Raw genomic sequence first — 20,180 nt, 5'->3', positions numbered from 1 at the left:
ACTTGACATTACACACATTACCATTGTGTGACTTGACACTACACACATTACCATTGCGTGACTTGACACTACACACATTACCATTGCGTGACTTGACACTACACACATTACCATTGTGTGACTTGACACTACACACATTACCATTGCGTGACTTGACACTACACACATTACCATTGCGTGACTTGACACTACACACATTACCATTGCGTGACTTGACACTACACACATTACCATTGCGTGACGTGACACTACACACATTACCATTGCGTGACTTGACACTACACACATTACCATTGCGTGACTTGAGGTCTCTGTGGATGACTTTGATGGGAGCTTCTGCATGGAGGTAATGCATCCCTGCAGGGAAGAATAACTCTTAGTTTATAAACACATGCTTACCTTAGCTACAACTAATCACTACTATAAAAATATAGTTGTGGCTTGTGCAGCCCTTTGAGACATTTGTGATTAAAGGCTGCATGAGTAAACTTTGTTTGATTGATTTAACGTCATTATTGATTTCTTTGTAAACTTTGTCTGAACAAGGACAAACCAGGTGAGGACTAGAATGCCTGATATCACGTCACAGCATAATAAATATAGTGATATCAACATATACAGTCTTCCCTCGCTATAACATGTATCAATGTCAGTTTTAAAGGACATGTACGTATAATCAACATTGTATCAATGTCAGTTTTAAAGGACATGTATGTATAATCAACGTTGTATCAATGCCAGTTTTAAAGGACATGTACGTATAATCAACGTTGTATCAATGTCAGTTTTAAAGGACATGTACGTATAATCAACGTTGTATCAATGTCAGTTTTAAAGGACATGTATGTATAATCAACGTATCAATGTCAGTTTTAAAGGACATGTATGTATAATCAACGTTGTATCAAAGTCAGTTTTAAAGGACATGTACGTATAATCAACGTTGTATCAAAGTCAGTTTTAAAGGACATGTACGTATAATCAACGTTGTATCAAAGTCAGTTTTAAAGGACATGTACGTATAATCAACGTATCAAAGTCAGTTTTAAAGGACATGTACGTATAATCAACGTTGTATCAAAGTCAGTTTTAAAGGACATGTACGTATAATCAACGTTGTATCAAAGTCAGTTTTAAAGGACATGTACGTATAATCAACGTTGTATCAAAGTCAGTTTTAAAGGACATGTATGTATAATCAACGTTGTATCAAAGTCAGTTTTAAAGGACATGTACGTATAATCAACGTTGTATCAAAGTCAGTTTTAAAGGACATGTATGTATAATCAACGTTGTATCAAAGTCAGTTTTAAAGGACATGTATGTATAATCAACGTTGTATCAAAGTCAGTTTTAAAGGACATGTACGTATAATCAACGTATCAAAGTCAGTTTTAAAGGACATGTACGTATAATCAACGTTGTATCAAAGTCAGTTTTAAAGGACATGTACGTATAATCAACGTTGTATCAAAGTCAGTTTTAAAGGACATGTATGTATAATCAACGTTGTATCAATGTCAGTTTTAAAGGACATGTATGTATAATCAACGTTGTATCAAAGTCAGTTTTAAAGGACATGTACGTATAATCAACGTTGTATCAATGTCAGTTTTAAAGGACATGTATGTATAATCAACGTTGTATCAAAGTCAGTTTTAAAGGACATGTATGTATAATCAACGTTGTATCAAAGTCAGTTTTAAAGGACATGTATGTATAATCAACATTGTATCAATGTCAGTTTTAAAGGACATGTATGTATAATCAACGTTGTATCAATGTCAGTTTTAAAGGACATGTATGTATAATCAACGTTGTATTAAAGTCAGTTTTAAAGGACATGTATGTATAATCAACGTTGTATCAATGTCAGTTTTAAAGGACATGTATGTATAATCAACGTTGTATCAATGTCAGTTTTAAAGGACATGTACGTATAATCAACGTTGTATCAAAGTCAGTTTTAAAGGACATGTACGTTTAATCAACGTTGTATCAAAGTCAGTTTTAAAGGACATTTACGTATAATCAACGTTGTATCAATGTCAGTTTTAAAGGACATGTATGTATAATCAACGTTGTATCAATGTCAGTTTTAAAGGACATGTACGTATAATCAACGTTGTATCAAAGTCAGTTTTAAAGGACATGTACGTATAATCAACGTTGTATCAATGTCAGTTTTAAAGGACATGTACGTATAATCAACGTATCAATGTCAGTATTAAAGGACATGTACGTATAATCAACGTTGTATCAGTCAGTTTTAAAGGACATGTACGTATAATCAACGTTGTATCAAAGTCAGTTTTAAAGGACATGTACGTATAATCAACGTTGTATCAATGTCAGTTTTAAAGGACATGTATGTATAATCAACGTTGTATCAATGTCAGTTTTAAAGGACATGTATGTATAATCAACGTTGTATCAAAGTCAGTTTTAAAGGACATGTATGTATAATCAACGGTGTATCAATGTCAGTTTTAAAGGACATGTATGTATAATCAACGTTGTATCAATGTCAGTTTTAAAGGACATGTATGTATAATCAACGTTGTATCAATGTCAGTTTTAAAGGACATGTATGTATAATCAACATTGTATCAAAGTCAGTTTTAAAGGACATGTATGTATAATCAACGTTGTATCAATGTCAGTTTTAAAGGACATGTACGTATAATCAACGTTGTATCAAAGTCAGTTTTAAAGGACATGTATGTATAATCAACGTTGTATCAATGTCAGTTTTAAAGGACATGTATGTATAATCAACGTTGTATCAATGTCAGTTTTAAAGGACATGTATGTATAATCAACGTTGTATCAATGTCAGTTTTAAAGGACATGTATGTATAATCAACGTTGTATCAAAGTCAGTTTTAAAGGACATGTATGTATAATCAACGTTGTATCAATGTCAGTTTTAAAGGACATGTATGTATAATCAACGTTGTATCAATGTCAGTTTTAAAGGACATGTACGTATAATCAACGTTGTATCAAAGTCAGTTTTAAAGGACATGTACGTATAATCAACGTTGTAGCAAAGTCAGTTTTAAAGGACATATACGTATAATCAACGTTGTATCAAAGTCAGTTTTAAAGGACATGTATGTATAATCAACGTTGTATCAATGTCAGTTTTAAAGGACATGTATGTATAATCAACGTTGTATCAATGTCAGTTTTAAAGGACATGTACGTATAATCAACGTTGTATCAAAGTCAGTTTTAAAGGACATGTATGTATAATCAACGTTGTATCAATGTCAGTTTTAAAGGACATGTATGTATAATCAACGTTGTATCAATGTCAGTTTTAAAGGACATGTATGTATAATCAACGTTGTATCAATGTCAGTTTTAAAGGACATGTATGTATAATCAACGTTGTATCAATGTCAGTTTTAAAGGACATGTATGTATAATCAACGTTGTATCAATGTCAGTTTTAAAGGACATGTACGTATAATCAACGTTGTATCAATGTCAGTTTTAAAGGACATGTATGTATAATCAACGTTGTATCAAAGTCAGTTTTAAAGGACATGTATGTATAATCAACGTTGTATCAAAGTCAGTTTTAAAGGACATGTATGTATAATCAACGTTGTATAGAAGTCAGTTTTAAAGGACATGTACGTATAATCAACGTTGTATCAATGTCAGTTTTAAAGGACATGTATGTATAATCAACGTTGTATCAATGTCAGTTTTAAAGGACATGTATGTATAATCAACGTTGTATCAAAGTCAGTTTTAAAGGACATGTATGTATAATCAACGTTGTATCAATGTCAGTTTTAAAGGACATGTATGTATAATCAATGTTGTATCAATGTCAGTTTTAAAGGACATGTATGTATAATCAACGTTGTATCAATGTCAGTTTTAAAGGACATGTCAACGTTGTATCAATGTCAGTTTTAAAGGACATGTACGTATAATCAACGTTGTATCAAAGTCAGTTTTAAAGGACATGTATGTATAATCAACGTTGTATCAATGTCAGTTTTAAAGGACATGTATGTATAATCAACGTTGTATCAAAGTCAGTTTTAAAGGACATGTATGTATAATCAACATTGTATCAATGTCAGTTTTAAAGGACATGTACGTATAATCAACGTTGTATCAAAGTCAGTTTTAAAGGACATGTATGTATAATCAACGTTGTATCAATGTCAGTTTTAAAGGACATGTATGTATAATCAACATTGTATCAATGTCAGTTTTAAAGGACATGTACGTATAATCAACGTTGTATCAAAGTCAGTTTTAAAGGACATGTACGTATAATCAACGTTGTATCAAAGTCAGTTTTAAAGGACATGTATGTATAATCAACGTTGTATCAAAGTCAGTTTTAAAGGACATGTATGTATAATCAACGTTGTATCAATGTCAGTTTTAAAGGACATGTATGTATAATCAACGTTGTATCAAAGTCAGTTTTAAAGGACATGTATGTATAATCAACGTTGTATTAATGTCAGTTTTAAAGGACATGTATGTATAATCAACGTTGTATCAATGTCAGTTTTAAAGGACATGTATGTATAATCAACGTTGTATCAATGTCAGTTTTAAAGGACATGTATGTATAATCAACGTTGTATCAATGTCAGTTTTAAAGGACATGTATGTATAATCAACGTTGTATCAAAGTCAGTTTTAAAGGACATGTATGTATAATCAACGTTGTATCAATGTCAGTTTTAAAGGACATGTATGTATAATCAACGTTGTATCAATGTCAGTTTTAAAGGACATGTATGTGTGCCTGCTGGGATATCACAAAGAAGGGCAGAACATTACTGGAAGGACACAGAAATGACCAACACTAGTCATGGTAATATACATGGGTAGGTCAAACTATTTGTTGCAACAAAAAAAAACTCCTACGTCTTTGACAGAACTTTAGTTTAATTTTAAGATGTGTAGCGAAGCCAGCTTATTCTATTTTTTAAAGGTGTCGTGGGGATATACATGGGTAGGTTAAGCTATTGGCGGCAAAAAAATAAAAAATGATAAAACTCTTATGTCTTTGACAGAACTTTAGTTTAATTTTAAGATGTGTAGCGAAGCCTGCTTCTTTCTTTTCTTTTCTTTTTTTAAAGGTGTCCTGTCTGAAGTCGTGGGGATATACATGGGTAGGTCAACCTGTTGGTTGCAAAAAAGTTATTAAAACTCCTGTCTTTGACAGAACTTTAGTTTAATTTTAAGATGTGTAGCAAAGCCTGCTTCTTCTATTTTTTTAAACTGTCCTCTCTAAAGTCGAGGGAATATACATGGGTAGGTTAATCTATTTGTTGCAAAAAAAAATACAAATGATATAACTCCTGTCTTTGACAGAACTTTAGCTCAATTTTGGGCTGGCTTAGTAGAGCGGCTATGCCAGCAACTTGAGGGTTCCAGGTTCGATCCCCGCTTCCTGTGTCCTTGGGCAAGACACTTAACCACCCGGTCCCAGTGCCACCCACACTGGTTTAAGTGTAGCTTAAAGATGTAGAGAAAAGCTCTATATAATTATAATGCAATTCAATTTTAAAATGTGTAGCGAAGCCTGCCTCTTTTTTCTTTTCTTTTTTTAAGCTGTCCTCTGTGAAGTCGTTGGAATATACATGGGTAGGTTAGGCTATTTGTTGCAACAACAAAAAACAAATGATAAAACTGTCTTTGACAGAGCTTTAGTTTGAATGTAAGATGTGTAGTGAAGCCTGCTTCTTTTTCTATTTTACAAAAATGTCTCCGTGAAGTGGTGGGCAGTAGGTGAGCCTTTTCTTTGCAACAAACACAAGTTAAAATTCTCATGTCTATCACAGACCTTTAGTTTAATTTTAAGATGTGTAGTGAAGCCTGCTTTCTTTTTTTAAAAACAAAACTGTCCTTTGTAAAGTCGTGACTATACACATGGGTTGGTTAGCCTATTCGCTGCAAAAAAATAAAAAATAAATGATGAAACTCCTACATCTTTGACAGAGCTTTAATTTTAAGATGTGTGGCGAAGCCTACTTTTTTTTTTTTTCTTCTTCTTTTTACAAAGCTGTCTTCTGTAAAGTGGTGGTGTGTAGATGGGGCGTGTTCATCTAGCATGTCCACATGGAAGGAGGATGTCATAAAAACAGGCGAGGAGATGATCGTTTTACTAGGACACATTTTACTGTTATATCATCATGTTACTGTTATATCATCATTTTACTGTTATATCATCATGTTACTGTTATATCATCATGTTACTGTTATATCCTCATTTTACTGTTATATCATCATTTTACTGTTATATCATCATGTTACTGTTATATCATCATGTTACTGTTATATCATTTTACTGTTATATCATGTTACTGTTATATCATCATGTTACAGTATATCATCATTTTACTGTTATTCCATCATTTTACTGTTATATCATCATGTTACAGTATATCATCATTTTACTGTTATATCATCATGTTCCTGTTATATCATCATGTTACTGTTATATCATCATTTTACTGTTATATCATCATGTTACTGTTATATCATCATGTTACTGTTATTCCATCATGTTACTGTTATACCATCATTTTACTGTTATATCATCATGTTACAGTATATCATCATTTTACTGTTATTCCATCATGTTACTGTTATACCATCATTAAATATTGAATTCTGCAATGGTGGTCTTCATGTTGTAAGATGACAGTATAATGAATATGGTTGAATAATGGAGGTTTTGGACGGCGTACCTTTGGCTATCTGTATGGCCCAGGTCATGATCTGCTCCATGTCCATCTCCTCACTCTGCTCACTGGACAGGAACTCATACAGAGAGCCTCCACTGGCATATTCTGCACACACATGCGTTAGAGAGACCTTGTCCACCTCCTACAAGTCTTTTCTAGTTGCAACTATCCCTTTACTAATGTCCTAACAGGCAAAGCAGCAACAAGTCAGAGTAAACACACTTTGAGAGTGCATGTCAGAGTAAGATGTAAACACACACTTTGACAGTACATGTCAGAGTAAGATGTAAACACACACTTTGACAGTGCATGTCAGAGTAAGATGTAAACACACACTTTGACAGTACATGTCAGAGTAAGATGTAAACACACACTTTGACAGTGCATGTCAGAGTAAGATGTAAACACACACTTTGACAGTACATGTCAGTAAGATGTAAACACACACTTTGACAGTGCATGTCAGAGTAAGATGTAAACACACACTTTGACAGTACATGTCAGAGTAAGATGTAAACACACACTTTGACAGTACACACTTTGACAGAGCATGTCAGAGTAAGATGTAAACACACACTTTGACATTGCATGTCAGAGTAAGATGTAAACACACACTTTGACAGAGCATGTCAGAGTAAGATGTAAACACACACTTTGACAGTGCATGTCAGTAATATGTAAACACACTTTGACAGTACATGTCAGAGTAAGATGTAAACACACACTTTGACAGTGCATGTCAGTAATATGTAAACACACACTTTGACAGTACATGTCAGAGTAAGATGTAAACACACACTTTGACAGTACATGTCAGAGTAAGATGTAAACACACACTTTGACAGTGCATGTCAGAGTAAGATGTAAACACACACTTTGACAGTACATGTCAGAGTAAGATGTAAACACACACTTTGACAGTACATGTCAGAGTAAGATGTAAACACACACTTTGACAGAGCATGTCAGAGTAAGATGTAAACACACACTTTGACAGAGCATGTCAGAGTAAGATGTAAACACACACTTTGACAGAGCATGTCAGAGTAAGATGTAAACGCACACTTTGACAGTGCATGTCAGTAAGATGTAAACACACACTTTGACAGAGCATGTCAGAGTAAGATGTAAACACACACTTTGACAGTGCATGTAAGTAACATGTAAACACACACTTTGACAGTACATGTCAGAGTAAGATGTAAACACACACTTTGACAGTGCATGTAAGTAACATGTAAACACACACTTTGACAGTACATGTCAGAGTAAGATGTAAACACACACTTTGAGAGTGCATGTCAGAGTAAGATGTAAACACACACTTTGACAGTACATGTCAGAGTAAGATGTAAACACACACTTTGACAGAGCATGTCAGAGTAAGATGTAAACACACACTTTGACAGAGCATGTCAGAGTAAGATGTAAACACACACTTTGACAGTGCATGTCAGAGTAAGATGTAAACACACACTGACAGTGCATGTCAGTAACATGTAAACACACACTTTGACAGTACATGTCAGAGTAAGATGTAAACACACACTTTGACAGTACATGTCAGAGTAAGATGTAAACACACACTTTGACAGTACATGTCAGTAAGATGTAAACACACACTTTGACAGTGCATGTCAGAGTAAGATGTAAACACACACTGACAGAGCATGTCAGAGTAAGATGTAAACACACACTTTGACAGTGCATGTCAGAGTAAGATGTAAACACACACTTTGACAGTACATGTCAGAGTAAGATGTAAACACACACTTTGACAGTGCATGTCAGAGTAAGATGTAAACACACACTTTGACAGAGCATGTCAGAGTAAGATGTAAACACACACTGACAGTGCATGTCAGTAACATGTAAACACACACTTTGACAGTACATGTCAGAGTAAGATGAAAAACACACACTTTGACAGAGCATGTCAGAGTAAGATGTAAACACACACTTTGACAGTACATGTCAGAGTAAGATGTAAACACACACTTTGACAGTGCATGTCAGAGTAAGATGTAAACACACACTTTGACAGAGCATGTCAGAGTAAGATGTAAACACACACTTTGACAGTACATGTCAGAGTAAGATGTAAACACACACTTTGACAGTGCATGTCAGAGTAAGATGTAAACACACACTTTGACAGAGCATGTCAGAGTAAGATGAAAACACACTTTGACAGAGCATGTCAGAGTAAGATGTAAACACACACTTTGAGAGTGCATGTCAGAGTAAGATGTAAACACACACTTTGACAGTGCATGTCAGAGTAAGATGTAAACACACACTTTGACAGTGCATGTCAGAGTAAGATGTAAACACACACTTTGACAGTACACACTTTGACAGTACATGTCAGAGTAAGATGTAAACACACACTTTGACAGAGCATGTCAGAGTAAGATGTAAACACACACTTTGACAGAGCATGTCAGAGTAAGATGTAAACGCACACTTTGACAGTGCATGTCAGTAAGATGTAAACACACACTTTGACAGAGCATGTCAGAGTAAGATGTAAACACACACTTTGACAGTGCATGTAAGTAACATGTAAACACACACTTTGACAGTACATGTCAGAGTAAGATGTAAACACACACTTTGACAGTGCATGTAAGTAACATGTAAACACACACTTTGACAGTACATGTCAGAGTAAGATGTAAACACACACTTTGAGAGTGCATGTCAGAGTAAGATGTAAACACACACTTTGACAGTACATGTCAGAGTAAGATGTAAACACACACTTTGACAGAGCATGTCAGAGTAAGATGTAAACACACACTTTGACAGAGCATGTCAGAGTAAGATGTAAACACACACTTTGACAGTGCATGTCAGAGTAAGATGTAAACACACACTGACAGTGCATGTCAGTAACATGTAAACACACACTTTGACAGTACATGTCAGAGTAAGATGTAAACACACACTTTGACAGTACATGTCAGAGTAAGATGTAAACACACACTTTGACAGTACATGTCAGTAAGATGTAAACACACACTTTGACAGTGCATGTCAGAGTAAGATGTAAACACACACTGACAGAGCATGTCAGAGTAAGATGTAAACACACACTTTGACAGTGCATGTCAGAGTAAGATGTAAACACACACTTTGACAGTACATGTCAGAGTAAGATGTAAACACACACTTTGACAGTGCATGTCAGAGTAAGATGTAAACACACACTTTGACAGAGCATGTCAGAGTAAGATGTAAACACACACTGACAGTGCATGTCAGTAACATGTAAACACACACTTTGACAGTACATGTCAGAGTAAGATGAAAAACACACACTTTGACAGTACATGTCAGAGTAAGATGTAAACACACACTTTGACAGTACATGTCAGAGTAAGATGTAAACACAAACTTTGACAGTACATGTCAGAGTAAGATGTAAACACACACTTTGACAGTGCATGTCAGAGTAAGATGTAAACACACACTTTGACAGAGCATGTCAGAGTAAGATGTAAACACACACTTTGACAGTACATGTCAGAGTAAGATGTAAACACACACTTTGACAGTGCATGTCAGAGTAAGATGTAAACACACACTTTGACAGAGCATGTCAGAGTAAGATGAAAACACACTTTGACAGAGCATGTCAGAGTAAGATGTAAACACACACTTTGAGAGTGCATGTCAGAGTAAGATGTAAACACACACTTTGACAGTGCATGTCAGAGTAAGATGTAAACACACACTTTGACAGTGCATGTCAGAGTAAGATGTAAACACACACTTTGACAGTACACACTTTGACAGTACATGTCAGAGTAAGATGTAAACACACACTTTGACAGAGCATGTCAGAGTAAGATGTAAACACACACTTTGACAGAGCATGTCAGAGTAAGATGTAAACACACACTTTGACAGTGCATGTCAGAGTAAGATGTAAACACACACTTTGACAGTGCATGTCAGAGTAAGATGTAAACACACACTTTGACAGAGCATGTCAGAGTAAGATGTAAACACACACTTTGACAGTACATGTCAGAGTAAGATGTAAACACACACTTTGACAGTGCATGTCAGAGTAAGATGTAAACACACACTTTGACAGAGCATGTCAGAGTAAGATGAAAACACACTTTGACAGAGCATGTCAGAGTAAGATGTAAACACACACTTTGACAGTGCATGTCAGAGTAAGATGTAAACACACACTTTGACAGTGCATGTCAGAGTAAGATGTAAACACACACTTTGACAGTGCATGTCAGAGTAAGATGTAAACACACACTTTGACAGTACACACTTTGACAGTACATGTCAGAGTAAGATGTAAACACACACTTTGACAGAGCATGTCAGAGTAAGATGTAAACACACACTTTTACAGTACATGTCAGAGTAAGATGTAAACACACACTTTGACAGTGCATGTCAGTAACATGTAAACACACACTTTGACAGTACATGTCAGAGTAAGATGTAAACACACACTTTTACAGTACATGTCAGAGTAAGATGTAAACACACACTTTGACAGTGCATGTCAGTAACATGTAAACACACACTTTGACAGTACATGTCAGAGTAAGATGTAAACACACACTTTTACAGTACATGTCAGAGTAAGATGTAAACACACACTTTGACAGTACATGTCAGAGTAAGATGTAAACACACACTTTGACAGTACACACTTTGACAGTACATGTCAGAGTAAGATGTAAACACACACTTTGACAGTGCATGTCAGAGTAAGATGTAAACACACACTTTGACAATACATGTCAGAGTAAGATGTAAACACACACTTTGACAGTGCATGTCAGAGTAAGATGTAAACACACACTTTGACAGTACATGTCAGAGTAAGATGTAAACACACACTTTGACAGTACATGTCAGAGTAAGATGTAAACACACACTTTGACAGTACATGTCAGAGTAAGATGTAAACACACACTTTGACAGTGCATGTCAGAGTAAGATGTAAACACACACTTTGACAGTACATGTCAGAGTAAGATGTAAACACACACTTTGACAATACATGTCAGAGTAAGATGTAACACACACTTTGACAGTGCATGTCAGAGTAAGATGTAAACACACAATTTGACAGAGCATGTCAGAGTAAGATGTAAACACACACTTTGACAGAGCATGTCAGAGTAAGATGTAAACACACACTTTGACAGTGCATGTCAGAGTAAGATGTAAACACACACTTTGACAGTACATGTCAGAGTAAGATGTAAACACACACTTTGACAGAGCATGTCAGAGTAAGATGTAAACACACACTTTGACAGAGCATGTCAGAGTAAGATGTAAACACACACTTTGACAGAGCATGTCAGAGTAAGATGTAAACACACACTTTGACAGTGCATGTCAGAGCAAGATGTAAACACACACTTTGACAGTGCATGTCAGAGTAAGATGTAAACACACACTTTGACAGTACATGTCAGAGTAAGATGTAAACACACACTTTGACAGAGCATGTCAGAGTAAGATGTAAACACACACTTTGACAGAGCATGTCAGAGTAAGATGTAAACACACACTTTGACAGTGCATGTCAGAGTAAGATGTAAACACACACTTTGACAGTACATGTCAGAGTAAGATGTAAACACACACTTTGACAGAGCATGTCAGAGTAAGATGTAAACACACACTTTGACAGTGCATGTCAGAGTAAGATGTAAACACACACTTTGACAGTACATGTCAGAGTAAGATGTAAACACACACTTTGACAGTGCATGTCAGAGTAAGATGTAAACACACACTTTGACAGAGCATGTCAGAGTAAGATGTAAACACACAATTTGACAGAGCATGTCAGAGTAAGATGTAAACACACACTTTGACAGTACATGTCAGTAAGATGTAAACACACTTTGACAGTGCATGTCAGAGTAAGATGTAAACACACACTTTGACAGTACATGTCAGAGTAAGATGTAAACACACACTTTGACAGTACATGTCAGAGTAAGATGTAAACACACACTTTGACAGTACGTCAGAGTAAGATGTAAACACACACTTTGACAGTGCATGCCAGAGTAAGATGTAAACACACTTTGACAGAGCATGTCAGAGTAAGATGTAAACACACACTTTGACAGTACATGTCAGAGTAAGATGTAAACACACACTTTGACAGTACATGTCAGAGTAAGATGTAAACACACACTTTGACAGTGCATGCCAGAGTAAGATGTAAACACACTTTGACAGAGCATGTCAGAGTAAGATGTAAACACACACTTTGACAGTACATGTCAGAGTAAGATGTAAACACACACTTTGACAGTACATGTCAGAGTAAGATGTAAACACACACTTTGACAGTACATGTCAGAGTAAGATGTAAACACACAGTTTGACAGTGCATGTCAGTAAGATGTAAACACACACTTTGACAGAGCATGTCAGAGTAAGATGTAAACACACACTTTGACAATACATGTCAGAGTAAGATGTAAACACACACTTTGACAGTGCATGTCAGAGTAAGATGTAAACACACACTTTGACAGTACATGTCAGAGTAAGATGTAAACACACACATTGACATGTGTGTGTGTCTTTTGGGGGTAACAAAACACACATTCAGTGTAGGAGATGAAGATAATCACCTAATTATGAGTCAAATTAAATGTGCGTAACACGTTCACAAAGAGGCGTGCGAGGATGGTCACCATTTATTTGATTTATTCCCACACAAACAGTTCCTGTATTTGATTCGTTGATGAATTCTGCATTCTTTAATGATCGCAACAAAAGAAAAAAAATGATTTGAAGCTAGCCTTAAAAACAGATATTTGCCAAGTCAAACTTCAGTTGAAATTGACCTTAAACGCCTCACTTAAACGCCCAATTGTCTCTCAGGGCCACACTTTAATTACCAGTGGTGTAGATGATACAACACTTTAATTACCAGTGGTGTAGATGATACAACACTTTAATTACCAGTGGTGTAGATGATACAACACTTTAATTACCAGTGGTGTAGATGATACAACACTTTAATTACCAGTGGTGTAGATGATACAACACTTTAATTACCAGTGGTGTAGATGATTGGAACCAACTGCTGTCTGCTCTTCCTAAAAAGAGTATTACACCTTTACATCCATCCATTTTCTACCGCTTGTCCCGTTCAAATTACTCCAAAATTCAGCGGCACGTGTCCTGACGAAGACCACAAGGCGGGCTCACATTACACCAGTTTTAAAATCTCTGCATTGGCTCCCAAGATCAATTTTAAGGTTCTTCTTATGTTTACAAATGTTTTTATGGTATTATTCTTATCTTTCAGATTTGCTTTTCTTCTAAGAACCTTCCCGGGCCCTGAGATCCTGCAGCACATCTCCTAATTGTTACAAAAGTCAAGACTCAAAAGTCACGGGATGGCATCTTTCCACCATGATGGCCCCCATCTCTGGAACATCTTTCCACCATGATGGCACCCATCTGTGGAACATCTTTCCAATATGATGGCCCCTGTCTGTGGAACATCTTTCCACTATGATGGCCCCCATCTGTGGAACATCTTTCCACTATGATGGCCCCCATCTGTGGAACATCTTTCCACCATAATGGCCCCCATCTGTGGAACATCTTCCCACCATGATGGCCCCCATCTGTGGAACATCTTTCCAATATGATGGCCCCCGTCTGTGGAACATCTTTCCACTATAATGGCCCCCATCTGTGGAACATCTTTCCACTATGATGGCCCCCATCTGTGGAACATCTTTTCACTATGATGGACCCCATCTGTGGAGCATCTTTTCACTATGATGGCCCCCATCTGTGGAACATCTTTCCACCATGATAGCCCCCATCTGTGGAACATCTTTCCACCATGATGGCCCCCATCTGTGGAACATCTTTCCAATATGATGGCCCCCGTCTGTGGAACATCTTTCCACTATAATGGCCCCCATCTGTGGAACATCTTTCCACCATGATGGACCCCATCTGTGGAACATCTTTCCACCATGATGGACCCCATCTGTGGAACATCTTTCCACTATGATGGCCCCCATCTGTGGAACATCTTTTCACTATGATGGACCCCATCTGTGGAGCATCTTTTCACTATGATGGCCCCCATCTGTGGAACATCTTTCCACCATGATAGCCCCCATCTGTGGAACATCTTTCCACCATGATGGCCCGCATCTGTGGAACATCTTTCCACTATGATGGCCCCCGTCTGTGGAACATCTTTCCACCATGATGGCCCCCGTCTGTGGAACATCTTACCACTATGATGGCCCCCGTCTGTGGAACATCTTTCCAATATGATGGCCCCTGTCTGTGGAACATCTTTCCACTATGATGGCCCCCATCTGTGGAACATCTTTCCACCATGATAGCCCCCATCTGTGGAACATCTTTCCACCATGATGGCCCCCATCTGTGGAACATCTTTCCAATATGATGGCCCCAGTCTGTGGAACATCTTTCCACCATGATGGCCCCCATCTGTGGAACATCTTTCCACTATGATGGCCCCCGTCTGTGGAACATCTTTCCACTATGATGGCCCCTATCTGTGGAACATCTTTCCACCATGATGGCCCGCATCTGTGGAACATCTTTCCACTATGATGGCCCCCGTCTGTGGAACATCTTTCCACCATGATGGCCCCCGTCTGTGGAACATCTTACCACTATGATGGCCCCCGTCTGTGGAACATCTTTCCACTATGATGGCCCCTGTCTGTGGAACATCTTTCCACTATGATGGCCCCCATCTGTGGAACATCTTTCCACTATAATGGCCCGCATCTGTGGAACATCTTTCCAATATGATGGCCCCCGTCTGTGGAACATCTTTCCACTATGATGGACCCTGTCTGTGGAACATCTTTCCACCATGATGACCCCCATCTGTGGAACATCTTTCCACTATGATGGCCCCCATCTGTGGAACATCTTTCCACTATGATGGCCCCTATCTGTGGAACATCTTTCCACCATGATGGCCCGCATCTGTGGAACATCTTTCCACTATGATGGCCCCCGTCTGTGGAACATCTTTCCACCATGATGGCCCCCGTCTGTGGAACATCTTACCACTATGATGGCCCCCGTCTGTGGAACATCTTTCCACTATGATGGCCCCTGTCTGTGGAACATCTTTCCACTATGATGGCCCCCATCTGTGGAACATCTTTCCACTATAATGGCCCGCATCTGTGGAACATCTTTCCAATATGATGGCCCCCGTCTGTGGAACATCTTTCCACTATGATGGACCCTGTCTGTGGAACATCTTTCCACCATGATGACCCCCATCTGTGGAACATCTTTCCACTATAATGGCCCGCATCTGTGGAACATCTTGCTGGAGGATCTCAGGGCTGCAGAGACTGTTCATGTTTTTAATTGCAGCCTTAAGACCCACCTTTAATTTGACTTTTACCAGATATTAATTCATTTTATTCAAGTCATTCGTAGTTTACTTTTTATCTTATTAATTATGCAAGATTGTATTTAGTTCTATTTATTTATTGTATATTTATTTATTTACTTGTGTTTTATCCTTTATCTCTACTCATGGTTCTTACTATTGTGCTATTATTTTTACTTTACTAAAGTACACATTTATCCATACAATGAAATAAAGTGTTTTATTCTGCTACATCAGTGTAATTGTAAACATTAAAGTAATTGAGGTAAATATGAATACATTTAAAGGTGTTTCAAATTTTGAATTGTTTGTTTGGCATTCATCTAAGAAAAAAAAACTAAAAAAACAAGCAATGTTCTTTTTATTTGTGGTGTCCCGCCACAAATACCGTATTTTTCGGACTATAAGTCGCAGTTTTTTTCATAGTTTGGCCGGGGGTGTGACTTATACTCAGGAGCGACTTATGTGTGAAATTATTAACACATTAGCGTAAAATATCAAATAATATTATTTATCTCATTCACGTAAGAGACTAGACGTATAAGATTTCATGGGATTTAGCGATTAGGAGTGACAGATTGTTTGGTAAACGTATAGCATGTTCTATATGTTATAGTTATTTGAATGACTCTTACCATAATATGTTACGTTAACATACCAGGCACCTTCTCAGTTGGTTATTTATGCCTCATATAACGTACACTTATTCAGCCTGTTGTTCACTATTCTTTAGACATTTTAAATTGCCTTTCAAATGTCTATTCTTGGTGTTGGCTTTTATCAAATACATTTCCCCAAAAAATGCCACTTATACTCCAGTGCGACTTATATGTTTTTTTCCTTCTTTATTATGCATTTTCGGCCGGTGCGACTTATACTCCGGAGCGACTTATACTCCGAAAAATACGGTACATTTGGATTGCCACAAAAACCCCAGCCGAGTCATACCAAAGACAAAAAAAATGGCACTCAGCATCAAGGGTTGGAATTGGGGGTTAAATCACCAAAAATGATTCCCGGGCTCGGCCACAGCTGCTGCTCACTGCTCCCCTCACCTCCCAGGGGATGAATAAGGGTGATGGGTGAAATGCAGAGGACACATTTCCCCACACCTAGTGTGTGTGTGACAATCATTGCTACTTTAACTTGAATACATTTGGTGCTACTTGTCATTAACACATTATAACGGGACTGTCTGTGAGCAGTAACTCTGCCTCCCGGGGTTTCATCTCTAAAACTGCGTGTGAAATTCTGACTCAAAATGTCATTGCATCAGTTTTTACAGATGACATTCCTTGCAGAGAAAACGCCGTAGACGAGTCTTCATCCCTGTTTTGTGTGCTTTATAGAGGAGACCGCTGGTCTGCCAGAGAATAAGACACAATCAGTGTTGCCAACTTAGCGACTTGTCTCTATATTTAGTGAGTATTGATTGATTGATTGAGAAGTTTATTGACATCTTAAAGAATTGTGCTTTTAAAAAAGCCACATATCTTATTAGACCCTGGCATGAAAACATGTGGTGCTCTTCTCCACCAGCAGCTTGTAGCAACTTTATAAACATACTTTGTTTTTTTTTGCTGACTTGTGGCCTCTCAGAGCGTCCGTAGATCGACACGCCTCCCGGCCAATTAAGCACATTAGATGATGACATCATCTCGATAGCGAAATTGCATTTTTAAATGTAGGTATGTTTTATTATTATTTGCTTATTATTATTAAACATCAAGTGAACAATTGAACATGCTACAAAAAATAAAAACCTTGACAGCGATCACCTACAGTACGAGTCCAACATGTCCGTGCAATCCTGATCCAGCACAAATACTTCTACTGTACACCCTGTATTATTTTTACTACTTTCTCGTAAAAACAGGCTCTCGGGTTTCATGCTCTTATGAGGATATCTTAGTGGAACACACACACACACACAAGCACACACACACACATAGGAGTCTGACCTGTGACGATGCCATAGTTGGGAGATTCCAGCACGGCTCCATAAAACTGAATGATGTTCTTGTGACTCAGAACACTGAGAATCTCCGCCTGGATGAGAAGACGTGCCAAGAGAGAGGGAGAGAGAAAGAGAGAGAGAGAGAGAAAAAGACATTTTAGCCTCCTCCTCTCCAGCAAGGAAAGATGATCTTGAGGATAATGAAAAGTGAATCATTGATAGAAGTAACACAAGTTGACTATTTAACGGGTGATATATCTCAATTTCCTCCTTCCAGTCCTGAAGTCCAGACTCCACAGTGACAAGCAGGACCTCCATCCCAACATGAAACAGAGTACTGTTGCCAGGCAACATGCCTGCAATCCATTCTGCTAAATAGCACCAAAAAATGCAATTAAAGCCAAATGTTTCATCTTGCAGGCAGCTCAGTTTTTATACCAAACTGTTCTACTTAAGAATGTGCAATACACCAATATAAAGCAGCATTGGTTAGTTAGTTAGTTAGTTAGTTAGTTAGTTGGGTGACAAACAATGACACTTTTTTTCTACAGTGGTAGATTAAAAAAAACAACCACCTCACACATAAGTCAAAATGTCCGCTTGGGAAAAAAGGCAGTAAAACTATGATGTTAGTATTTGTCCCGCCACTTTAAAGGGGAAGTGCACTTTTGGGGGGAATGTTGCCTTTTGTGAGACAAGCACACACACGTTGTTCTTTTTCCAATGCATTCTAACTAGTAACCAGAGATGGGCAGTAACAAGCTAAACTACATATATTAAAGGCCTACTGAAATGATTTTTTTTTTTATTTAAACGGGGATAGCAGATCCATTCTATGTGTCATACTTGATCATTTCGCGATATTGCCATATTTTTGCTGAAAGGATTTAGTAGAGAACAACAACGATAAAGATCACAACTTTTGGTATCTGATAAAAAAAAAAGCCTTGCCTGTACCGGAAGTAGCGTGACGTAGTCAGTTGAAAGGCTCCTCACATTTTCCTATTGTTTTCAACGCAGCTAGAGCGATTCGGACAGAGAAAGCGACGATTACCCCATTAATTTGAGCGAGGATGAAAGATTTGTGGATGAGGAACGTGCGAGTGAAGTACTAGAATGCAGTGCAAGACATACCTTTTTTCGCTCTGACCGTAACTTAGGTACAAGCTGGCTCATTGGATTCCACACTCTCTCCTTTTTCTATTGTGGCTCACGAATTTGTATTTTAAACCACCTCGGATACTATATCCTCTTGAAAATGAGAGTCGAGAACGCGAAATGGACATTCACAGTGACTTTTATCTCCACGACAATACATCGACGAAACACTTTAACTACGGAGCTAACGTGATAGCATCGTGCTTAACTGCATATAGAAACAAAAGAAATAAATCCCTGACTGGAAGGATAGACAGAAGATCAACAATACTATTAAACCATGGACATGTAAATACACGGTTAATGCTTTCCAGCCTGGCGAAGGTTAACAATGCTGTTGCTAACGACGCCATTGAAGCTAACTTAGCAACCGGACATCACAGAGCTATGCTAAAAACATTAGCTATCCACCTACGCCAGCCAGCCCTCATCTGCTCATCAACACCCGTGCTCACCTGCGTTCCAGCGATCGACGGTGCGACGAAGGACTTCACCCGATCACAGATGCGGTCGGCGAGACGGGGGAAGTTAAGGTGAGTTCGCCGGCTAGTGCGTCTGCTATCCATCTCTGTCTTCCTGGTTGTGTTGCTGTAGTCCGCCGCTAATACACCGATCCCACCTACAACTTTCTTCTTTGCAGTCTTCATTGTTCATTAAACAAATTGCAAAAGATTCACCAACACAGATGTCCAGAATACTGTGGAATTTTGAGATGAAAACAAAGCTTTTTTGTATTGGATTCAATGGGGTACCAATACTTCCGCATCAACTGATTCCGCCACGCGCATACGTCATCATATCTAGACGTTTTCAACCGGAAGTGTGGCGGGAAATTTAAAATGTCTCTTTATAAGTTAACCCGGCCGTATTGGCATGTGTTGCAATGTTAAGA

The 20,180-nt window shown here is 37.8% G+C and overlaps 1 protein-coding gene across 1 annotated transcript in view; it reads right to left on the bottom strand.

The window, feature by feature from the left end:
- Positions 1-20,180, bottom strand: part of LOC133631438 (mitogen-activated protein kinase kinase kinase 20-like) — a 66,197-nt gene that overhangs the window by 32,918 nt on the left and 13,099 nt on the right. The window contains exons 2-4 of the mRNA XM_062023640.1: positions 18,135-18,222; positions 6,741-6,842; positions 292-357 (exon numbers count right to left, since the gene is read on the bottom strand). Coding sequence (XP_061879624.1) covers positions 292-357; positions 6,741-6,842; positions 18,135-18,222 — 256 coding nt within the window. The remainder of the gene's footprint in view (positions 1-291; positions 358-6,740; positions 6,843-18,134; positions 18,223-20,180) is intronic.

Source organism: Entelurus aequoreus, linkage group LG16, assembly GCF_033978785.1.
Source record: "Entelurus aequoreus isolate RoL-2023_Sb linkage group LG16, RoL_Eaeq_v1.1, whole genome shotgun sequence".
Lineage (NCBI taxonomy): Eukaryota > Metazoa > Chordata > Actinopteri > Syngnathiformes > Syngnathidae > Entelurus > Entelurus aequoreus.
The sequence above is the reverse complement of the archived record's forward strand: the minus strand, read 5'-3'. Positions and strand labels throughout refer to the sequence as shown.